The sequence below is a fragment of the Carassius carassius genome, chromosome 33, assembly GCF_963082965.1.
Source record: "Carassius carassius chromosome 33, fCarCar2.1, whole genome shotgun sequence".
In the NCBI taxonomy this organism is placed as follows: domain Eukaryota; kingdom Metazoa; phylum Chordata; class Actinopteri; order Cypriniformes; family Cyprinidae; genus Carassius; species Carassius carassius.
This window is the reverse complement of record NC_081787.1, coordinates 1,197,501-1,208,748: the sequence shown is the minus strand read 5'-3', so window position 1 is coordinate 1,208,748 and position 11,248 is coordinate 1,197,501. Positions and strand designations below refer to the sequence as shown.

Sequence of the window (11,248 nt, the reverse complement as noted above, 5' to 3'; positions counted from 1 at the left end):
CAAACTTAAGTTGCTTCGCAGTCGCCTCGATCATAAGAACATTCAGGGAGGAAAACAAGTTGGTGTACCTCAGTGTACCCTTCTGTAACTTTTGAGAGCTGTACTCTGTTACAACATCAAATTGCCTTACAAACAGATAGAGTGTCTGTCTGCTTCCATTTTGTAAAAAGGATGTTACAGTTACAGTAATCAGTCCTTCAATTTTAGTAGGACACAGAGACGATGGAATGGAAGAAGCCTGACTAGACACGAGGCACAGTTTCAAGAAATGTGTTTAAGCAATCAAGAAAAACTGTAATTACAGTATACTGAATATATGCAGATAAAAACTGACATTCTTATAAAACCAAATCAAAACCAACCAAACAAAACTATAATCAATGAAAGCAACAAAGATTCAACTGATTTGAGTGCATTTTGATTTCTGCTTTTAGAAGACATGTTTACATGCATTTTACTGTGAATTCAAGTTATTAATTTTTTATTTGGGAACTGAAACCTTGACTTATTTAGTTGGTAGAAACAAATAGTTACTATTTACTATCAACCAACACTACAGGACTTTAAGTAATTACGTGTGCAAACCTTAAGATATTACCAGGCCTTTTCGGCCTTTCTCAGGTGTTTCCCTGTACTTGAGAAATGAAATTTAAGACATTATTAATGCAATATTTATCTGTAAACAGAGGTGTTCTGTAAACCAGGGTCAGAAATTAACTGATTTTGTACATTCGTGAAGGCAGTTTTTATCAGCACCTTAATAACTGTATCTTTGTTGTCTTTCATGTCAAATACTTAAATATAACCATTTACTTCAATCAATCAAAATACTAAATACAAAATACTAAATACTAAAATAATAAAGTGTAAAAAGCAATCCGATGCAGCGTGAGCATTTCATTTTAATCACGACAGCTGTAATACATTGTTTATTTCCACTGGGGCAATTTTTGCCCCTTTATCTTGAATTTGTGGGGAATATTTGTTCAATTTTTTGCCACAAGCCCCTGTTATTTTCCAACTCTGCTATTAACATTTCAAAACAATATGTGACTGCTTCAAGTCACTCCAGACGGGCAAATTCAGAAATGCATAACTCAATCTAGCAAAGCTCAGACTTCAATTGCTTTGAAATGTTTTAATTCCAAATCAGCAAACTGCATCACATCTGCAAGACGTCTGTTAAAGATCGCTCCATTTGGAAAGCATCTGCTGTGTGCAAACATCTGATAGACGTCTTTAAGAAGTCAGTTTTACATGCACTCTAAATCACAAACATCTTAAAGACATCTTCTAAATGTCTATTTGACATCTGATAGGAAACATCTTATAGACGTATTGCAGATGAGCGAAAACTCTAAAAACTCAGTTTTGCAGATGTAATGCAGATGTCAAATAGACATCTCTGTGATGTATGTATGCTATCAGGGTGTGTTTTCATGACTTTTGAGCACATGTGCACATCGATCACCTCCTCAAGATTCATGATTATAAGCTTACATTCATTTAAGCTTTTTCTTGCCTTCATATAGTCGCAGTTGCAAATCGAGAAGTGCTAAAAACAGAAGTGCACAGAAGTTCGAGAGAAAATAGCATGCGATTGGTTTCCTGTTTTTTTTCATTGTTTTGCTTACTCATGACAGTTCAGCTCGGACATGTACAATAAAGCTCACGCTATACAACCCATAACACCACATATTAACATACAGTACCATCGTTAACATGTCAAGCTAAATAATTTACAAATGCAAAGAGATAACTGCTTTATATAGCCTATAGGACTCCCAAACCAAACATAAGTGAAAACAAGCACTCAGTTTCCAGGGAAAGTGTGATCCTTCACGAGTTGTTGCTGTGAAACTAGTCTCTCTGTACCTGTGAGTAAATACACTCCTCCTGAAGCTCCTGCTGCGGAGCAGTTGCTTGTTTTGGAGTGAACGTCACCTCGCCGTACTGAACCTCCTCCACCTCCTCCTTCTTCTTCTTCTTCTTTCTCTTTGTCTGCGGCTGGACAGCGGCATATTCCACATCAGAAGCTGAGAAAGATTCTGTGGCGAGAAAGAAGAACCGATGACAAGACAAGACTCAGTTAGTTTACTGAAGAAATAGCATCTTTACTACAGCTGCTAACTGACGAATTAAGATTTTCAGGAGTGAAGCTGCTTCCCTGAGAATGTAGCAAACAATAATGATGAAAATTTCAAATCCAGTGCAAGTTAAACAAGTGAAGGGAAGCTCAAGATCATTTTAGCAATTCTCTTGCTCATTCTCATGCAATAACATCAATGAATCTTTGAGTCATTTTGTTCATTTGAGCAGCTAAATGTTACAATGTTATACATTTACACAATCTTTGATCATATTCTGAATTAGAAAATCATTATATTGCAGCATAAGATATGCAAAGTTCACTTCCTGATTCTTTCAACAACATCACTATGATTGCACACGTACATCGCAGAGACTATTTGATGTCTGTGATACATCTATAGGACATTTCCTATCAGATGTCAAATAGCCGTTTGTCTTTAGATGTCTTTAAGATGTTTATGATTTAGAATGATGGTAAAAGATGTCTATCAGATGTTTGCACACAGCAGATGGTTTCCAGATCAAGAGATCTTTAACACACATCTCGCAGATGTACGTGTGCTATCTGGGATAATACACATATAAATAGATTTAGACCTCTTAACTTGTTATCGAGATGTGAAGAGACTTTCAACCAGAATAACAAAAAAGGTTTTGGAACAAATCACCTATACCCTGCCTTTAATGTAATGAAAATAAATCAAACTCTACGTCAGAACAGGTAACGAGTTGCAGATTTAGCCTAGTGTTGAATGGTTGAGCTTGACTAGTCAACCCTGCAAATGAAGTCTTTCCATCATCCTGCAGAAAGAGTTAAATTATTACACTTTTACATGTCACTTCTCCATTTGTGTAAAAAGGGGAAAAACACAGTAACAACTTTGCATTTAACAAATGGGAACAGACTCATTCAGAGCTAAAGAATCAACTCTAAAAGAGCTGAAAATTGCCATGTTTTTAGATTTTTAAACATTATCTTAATCCATAAAGCAGTTTTCAAACTTTAAACTAAGTGATTTACAGTCAAATGCAACCAGTTTATACTTCATCCTTTCTTTATTTCTGAATCTGAAGTGCTAAATCAACTTGAAGGAGATATGAGCTTGAGTTTTAGGAAGTGGCGTCACTAATTTAATGACTGAGAATAATAAACTACAAACTGACAGATTCTTGTATTGTTTTACAGTATAAAGTTGATCTCTGAGCTTTACTCAGTTTCTTACCTGTATTTTTCTTTTCACTCTTTTTCTCATGAGAGATATCAGCGTATATGAGCTCCATATCTCCAGCAGCGGCTGATGGGAAAACACTGACATCAGCAACAGACCAACTACAATCTCCTAATTTTACTTTTGGCTTCAAAACTAGCTTTATAACAGATCATGCTGGTTAAACGTTTTTCACATATCAAACTGTTTGCATGTAATGCATTGAGAAAAAGTCAAGGAAATAATACAGTAAGTGTATATTCACCAATCTTTGATTTGTTGGATCTCATTCATTAGACTTCATTAGTAAATTCTGAGTAATTTGAAACTAATGGTTAACTAATTGATTTTGTCATGACATACTATTATGGTAATAAAATATAAAAAGAGCACTAAACATTTGGATGTTTTATGCATGTTTTAAATGTTGGAAGTTGGAGCAAATGTTTCAAACCAATCATAATTTTTTAAAATACAAATACTGTCATTAATCTAAACAGCTTTAAGAACAATTTACTTGTAAATATGCTCATGTTTCATGAATGAGGTCGAATGACTTTAACTTTGCTATTCATATTGTGATCAAACTCATGTACTTAGTCAAAAATTAATGGTCAGAAATCATTACCACATCAAATAATCTGGTTTTTCTTTCTAAATATTCACAATGCTTGAGGAATAAAATTGTTTCAATGCTTTTCTGCCATTTTGCACCAAATTTAACTCAGGAAAGTTTGTCAAATCTCCACCAAAATTGTATCAGATCATCTTCATCACATCTATAATGTTTCTACTTTGGCCTTTTGTGTAACTGTCATTGAAACTGTCTGTAAGAGAGTGCATTGACCAAACAAATCTATGCAGCATATATAACACATAAGTTACAAATAGTACTACATTTTAACATTCATCAGTCAGTATATGAACTAGAGATTTAAACACACTGACCTTGTGTTGACTTGAGCTGCTTCTTCTTGTAAACGTAACATACGGTGATGAACAGCAGAATCAGGACGAGAGCAACGCAGCCCAAAGCAATCAGAGAGAATTGTAAAACTATGAAAGAAAAAACACAAGGTCACTTAAAACAAACTCCAAAACTGCTTTGAAAACTTCATTCATATCCACTCCAACAGCAACAAGAACAGAACTTTAGTAACTTCATGCAATTAATAACACAGTAAACTAGGTCAAAAACCTTTTTAGCTTCAGAGCCTGTATCACTACTGCCATTATTATTGGGTTTATTTGTAATTAGCAGCATTCGTTGTTGTTCATCACTCACACATTCGTCTGAATTCTTCAGTGTGGGTTTGATTCACATCATCTGATGAGAAACTCGTACCATTTTTTGATGTCTGTTTTGTAGGGGTCAAACTAGAGGTCACAGCTGCAGTAGTTGGTCCTGAAATAAAACATCAGCACACAATCACCTGCTTTCTCTCTTAATATAAAGTACTACATTTTTAAAGAATTAAAGGCCAATTAAGATAATAGATTCGTCTGAATCTCATGAAAACAAGGACACATTTCAGGTCATAACTTTATGTAGTAATGCTGTAAATGCTTTGCATGTTTCATTTAATGTTTTTATGGACATGAAACTGTTTTGAATTGTATTATTTACCCCTCAAATATAATTTCTGACATATGAGGCAAATGTAAAAAATAAATCAATAATAAATACAAAATCTATAAAAAATACAATTATATTATAAAAAGAAAAGTATACATACTATAATTATACATTTTTCATCTTTATATTAAATTATAATTCAAATATGCTTAAAATAATCATATTATCATCAAAAAAATATACACCCGATAGAAATGTATTGTTTGTAATGTTTGTTGTTTATAATTTAGTTTCACACAGCTACTGTCACAAAATAAGTTAAAACAAGTAAAAGTAATATTATATATACTAATATTATATATATATATATATATATATATATATATATATATATACTAAGAATTAACAAAAAAGGAGAGTCCTAAAGGAGTTAAATCCATCACAATCCACCAAAATACGCTTTAGAGATTCTGTAATAAGGGGTTTTTGTGGTGAAATGTGAGTTTGAAAGGTTTTGTGAGATTCTGTATCTTGTTGCTGTTGCTGTTGTTTAGGAAATGTGTGGATATTCACGTTAATTAAATGATCTCACCAGGACAGGGTTTGAGTCTAATGGTCTTCTGTGCGTGACTGATGTGGTTCTTCACGCTGCAGCTGATGTCTCCTTCAGTTCCCTCATTTAGCTGAATGGTGTTTCCATTCATTGATCCTTGTTCTAGTATTTCTCCATTCTGAGTCCAGTTGTAGATGATCTGATCCCCGTCAGATGAGCAGAACACTGACCTCTGATTGGAGGAGCAGATGATTGACACATTCACTGAGCCAATAGGAGCTGGTGGGAGGGACACATGACAGTCACATGACAAACACAGGAGAATCTTGATCTTCCACACTACTCAAACTATTACTGGAGTCTGTAGTGTGTTTACTGTGTGCTACAGGAATAAAAACCTTCCCAGAGATTCAACTGATTCATCTGCATGAGAGTGAGATCTTTGGAGAACATGAGACTGGAATGAGTCTGATGAGAGAGTTTCTGTACCTTCAACAATCACTTGAAGATCTCTAGATGTTTCTGAGCCGTCTGAGCGAACGAGTGTTAATCTGTAATTCCCAGAATCTGCTCTGATCACACGCTTTATTATCACAGTCCCATTAATGACTGTCACTTCAGGTCTGTTATTATAAAGATCACATTCCTTCATCTTGTCATTCTTTACTCTACAAACTGGATCATCTTGTGTGTTGTTTATTCTCTTTATTATCTTCAGCTCATATTTACTAGCGTCCACCATCAGCAGATTGAGTTTGTCTCCCAGAGCTGCGTAACAGGGATCAGATTGATTAAAACTGCAGTTTACCTCCAGACCTGAAGAACAACACACACACACACACACACACACACACACACACACACACACACACACACCAATAATTAAAAATTAATCATATATTACACAAACACTGAAGGAAGTAAAGTAGAACAGAAGTAAGATTTCAGACTCTTGATCTGATCTCAGTTCATCTCAGTAACGCTCATCTAATGCTGAACTCTTTTCTCTTGAAGAACAATGTCATGTGTGTGTCTCCTGACTTAATACTGATAGAATTAACACAATACTGAACATAATCATATTACTGGACAGATTCAACTAATACAAGATAACTGTTCAAATAAAACATTCATTTTAATTCAGAACGTCTGTTTTACATTGAAATATCAGCTAGTCTTTATGCTCTCAATCATCTTAATGTTCATTTAATTCAGGGCTTATTTTGTGCCGGAACAAGCCTCTGAAATCTGATCTGGAGCCTTATTTGGGCAGATCCCCCTCCTCACACATCAATGAAAAACATTAGCTGACCTGTAGTGTGCATATATTTAATTACAAATCACATAATGATAATGTCAAAACGTTATCCCCTTTAAAATCTAAAATTATAATAAATGGAAAAAGAAAAAAGATGCAAATACTATCCATGTCAGGATTTGGAGGTTTTATTTGTATGGTAATAAACTTCTGTGATTGTAGGAGGCTGATTTGCACGAGTCTGTGTCTGAGGGCGAGGGGAGGCTTCAGTGCTTAATTGGAAATGTGGAAAAGACAGCTTAATTTATTGATTATTTTAGGCAGAGCCAGGCCAGAATTATTATAGATACCGATAGCAAAGGTTCAAGTTCACCGTCTGATGATGTTAACACAAAGGAAGATGAAGCAACCTGCGAGGAACAGAGCAAGTCGACAACTAGAGATCTGGCAGGCCGGAGGAAGAAGCACGTGGAGGAGAGGAAACAAGCACTGAATATGGAGAAAGCCAAAAAACAGGGGCGATATGGACTGAAGCAGTGTCTAAAACATTATATCCTTGGCTTGTTATGGAGGGGTCGCATCTGGGCTGCAAATTTGCAAAAAGGTTTGGGTCCCGAAAAATCGGCGGGGATGAAACTGGCCAAAGAGTGGGTGACATGCTCTGTAACGTCATCACACAAACATCTTAAAAAACATCAGAGGGCATTTAGGAAAAAGGTTTTTGAACATTCACATTGCAGCACTTAACTTTATCGAAAAGGCAAAAGAAGACTCATTACAAAATACAATATCAAATAAACTGTCCGATGAAGTGAAATGAAAAATATATTATTCGAAAAGATTATTGCTTGTGCTCCTAAAATTGGTCTGATGCTTGATGAAGCAACTAGTTTAAGCAGAAAGAGTGCTTTAATCATTTACGTCAGATTTCAGCTGCCCGACATCGAGTCGCCTGAGAATATTTTTGTTGAACTAGGAGACCAAAGTGCCCAAGGAATTGTCCATGAACTGTTACGTGCTTTGGAGGGTGTTCATTTTTTCATGGATAAAATATACACATTGTACAGCACATCAAACAAAAACAGAATTGAGCTTAAAAAATGTGCTGATAAATTAGACATTCAGTTGTCTAGAGTTTGCCGGGTCTTGGACAACAGATGGATTGCGTTAAGTAAGCTGTATGGAAAAATGATCCTGCCTTCTACAAATTTGAGTCAGACAGCAGAAGATTCCTCCCGCGACAGCGTTACCCGTGCTAGCTACAGTGGCCTAGCTAAGCGTTTGTCCTCATTCAGTTTCGTCCAAAATCTCTGCCTCATGTACGATGCACTTCAAGAATTGTCTGAGCTGTCTTTGGTCTCCAAAAGCAAGACTGTACAATTCTAGCAGCTCATAGAGCTATCTGTCACGAGGCGAGGGTGTTCGAGGCAATGTCTGGGAGACCTGGACGTCATAGCCAAATCAGTCAAAATACTGTTAATCACAGCATCTTCCAAGGAGTTCCTCTGCATCCAGGACGAAGAGATGAAAAAGGTATGGACAACAAGGTGATTTTTAGGAGTCTGGCGAGAAGCCTAGAGAATCGCATGCTATCGTACAGAAGGGCAGAAGGGGACGGGATGGGGTACAACAAATTCATAGAAGAGTTAAAAGTGCTTTCTCCTGAATACTGGCCTCAGGATGCCAGAGCAATGTATGGTGATGTGTGAGAGGGGTTTTTCTCAAATGAACTTAATTTGCAGTGCCTACCGATCATCTCTCCACACTTCCCTCAATTTCATTGCTTTTATTTCTCTGCCTTGTTGGACCACCATTATCTCAGTTTAACCCCATTCGATACGTGCGGTCATGGATTTCAAAGGGATACAGGACTATAAATGTCTCCAGAAGCAAAGCACGATCTAGAGAGACCGAGGGGAAATTGATGTCTGTTTTATGGTTCATTTAAAAAAAATTAGAATGGTAAGAATGACATTATCTTAATTTTATGTGTCTCTGAAGTGTTCAACACATTGTTGATTTGTGTTTTTTGTTATTTTCTGCTGGGTAAAAAAATAAATGAAAATAGGACGGAACAAGTTGGTCTAATCCTAAATTATGGATAATAATTGCAAATTGTGCACAATTGCCTTTGTTTTTGGTAAATGTCATGCAATACAGTTGTCAGTACAAAATCGTACCGTTTAAACATGTATACAACATTTCTTATTTAAACTTGTTTAACAAGCGTTTTAGAACGAAAATATATATTTTTTTTTCGAAAAGACAGATGCAACTCGTTTAGGTGACTGAGATAGCGGCCCTATAGTTTGCTTTGCATAAAATAAAATGATTTGCAGCAAAGATTTAATAATATACTTGACCAAAGAAATGCAAGTCGGCGGAACAGAGAACTACTCTTTAGGTCGCAAAATATCAGTGTTTATTACAACCCCTCTGTTGTTGTGACTGTCCTGTCCCAGGAGCTGGTTTACAAAAAAATAAAAATACCCAAAGCAAACAATTAAACTCAAATTAAACTCATGCTTTCACTGTGCGCACTGTTTTCTTCCTGAAATGCTTCATGTGTGTTAACATGATCATACAGAAATAGTTTGACCTGCATTTTCTGTCCAACACCATTACCCTGACATTTCTCTCTATATTAACAATGTCTTAATCTTCCTGAAATCATATTTAATGAAAACATCATTTATATAAATAAAAAAATGAATGAAAGTACAAAATACTAAAGCTTTTCAGTATAATTGATCTGAAGAAACACACACTTCCTCTCACATTTGTAACACTCTAACACAAACTCTTAAGATGACTGGATCACTGCAAACTCTTAATGTAGTTTTACAACTCAACTGACTTTATTTGAGATGAGTTTGATGTGAAAGTGACTCACATGCAGCAGTTTGCAGCAGCAGCATCAGTCCAAAGATCAGCATCATTTCTCTAAAGTCTAGTCTCCAGAAGAAGAGTGTGACGCTGCTTCAGATCGTCTGTGTTCTGGCTCTCATCAAGCGTCTTCACTGCGAGACTCACACTGGACTGACACATGAGGAAACCTCTGACCGCTTCACCGAGGAAAGAGGAAGTTTCCTCATGTGGAGGAAGACACACGCTGTTAGTTCACATCACAACTCATCTAAAACAAGCCAAACTAAGAGAAAGAAGGAACCATTTTCAAGAACACTTTCTAAAAAAATCTTGTTTTAGAAGCTAAAAGAGAGAAGGATTTGATTCTAAATGATTTAAAATGAGCAATTATTTACAGATTCTCCTTTAAATCCACTGAAACAGTATCTTTAGTTCACTGATGGGATGCTGTAGACATGTTTATTAGAGTAAAGCAGAATCAGGTCTATATGTGGTGTTTCCAGCAGACTGTGTGTGATGATGTTTGACTCAGATCCATCAGTTGATGTGTGAATGAAGAGAGGATTGTGAGCTTCAATCTTCTGTCTGCTGCAGCTGAGACTCATGGGACATTGAGTTTATAGCTGCTCAGAGCTGCTCATGTAGAGAGCGACACCTGCAGGAGGAAACTACAACTACAGCTGCTTTCATTTCACTCACAACATCACGCTTAAAATGAGCTTCATCTGATTTATCTGAACTTAACTGCTAATTAAAGACACATTACAGATGCTTTTCAGTTACCATCAACTAATTATTCATTAATAGTTAACAAACAACACCCTGAAATAATACTGTTTCAGTGTATTTGATACTTGTTTCACTGCTCTAAGTCTGTAAATAACCTATATAATAATCAGTCAGATTTCAGATTGTTGCTGAAATGAATATTTCTAATGTTGTTACATAATATTTGACCAAGAAAACTAGCTAGAAGTTACCATGAATAGTCTAAAATAAATATCAACAGTGGAATCATGTTGAAACTGTGGTTTGATTTCAAAGCGTTTTATTTTCATTTAACTCAAATTTAAGCATAACAAATTCAACAATGACCTCAATTACAGTTTCTAAAGAATGACATGTTTATCAGTATTATATAATGACACAAATAACTTGTGAAGTAAAATGCACAAATGTGGTTAAATGTGTTAAAATTCATGCAAAAAACTGCAGATTCAAGCAAAACCACAGTCAGAAAACACCAGACGCTGCAAAACTGAGACACGGATGAAGAGCTTCAAACAGATAAAACACCCAAACTGAAAATAAAGAGAAATCAACCAAATCAAGAATAAAGTAAAAGAGCAAGAGCAGAAATGTGGAAATAAACACAGAATGAGTTCACAATCTGACAGATCTGATTCAGAGAAATAAAAGAGTTTGATCACGGATGAACAGAAGGAGATTCATATAATGACATAAAAATACTGCTAGTTCATTCAAAGAGTGGAGACAAAGGAATAAAATAAGCAATAAAACTATTACAAAACACAGCTGTTCAGAAAATAATCTTCATAACTAAAACTGTAGAAAACCTGGTTAATTGATATCTCCTGGTTTAATGAATCTCTAGGTTTTATATAAGATCTGTTGTTGACAGGTGAAAGCTGAACTGATTCTGAAGTCATTTCTCACAGATGTGAAGATCTGCT

At 35.6% G+C, this 11,248-nt stretch overlaps 1 protein-coding gene across 5 annotated transcripts in view; it reads right to left on the bottom strand.

Moving 5' to 3' along the window:
* Positions 1-1,123: 1,123 nt before the first annotated feature.
* The window catches only part of LOC132113466 (uncharacterized), a 77,006-nt gene continuing 66,881 nt past the window's right edge, over positions 1,124-11,248 (bottom strand). For 3 of the 5 annotated variants that reach the window (XM_059521236.1, XM_059521235.1, XM_059521240.1), the window contains 6 exons: positions 5,918-6,244; positions 5,468-5,707; positions 4,585-4,704; positions 4,248-4,355; positions 3,315-3,386; positions 1,124-2,048 (listed from right to left, as the gene is read on the bottom strand). In XM_059521236.1, coding sequence (XP_059377219.1) covers positions 1,861-2,048; positions 3,315-3,386; positions 4,248-4,355; positions 4,585-4,704; positions 5,468-5,707; positions 5,918-6,244 — 1,055 coding nt within the window. In that variant the 3' untranslated portion in view covers positions 1,124-1,860. The remainder of the gene's footprint in view (positions 2,049-3,314; positions 3,387-4,247; positions 4,356-4,584; positions 4,705-5,467; positions 5,708-5,917; positions 6,245-11,248) is intronic. The other 2 variants (XM_059521237.1, XM_059521238.1) reach the window with 2 other exon arrangements.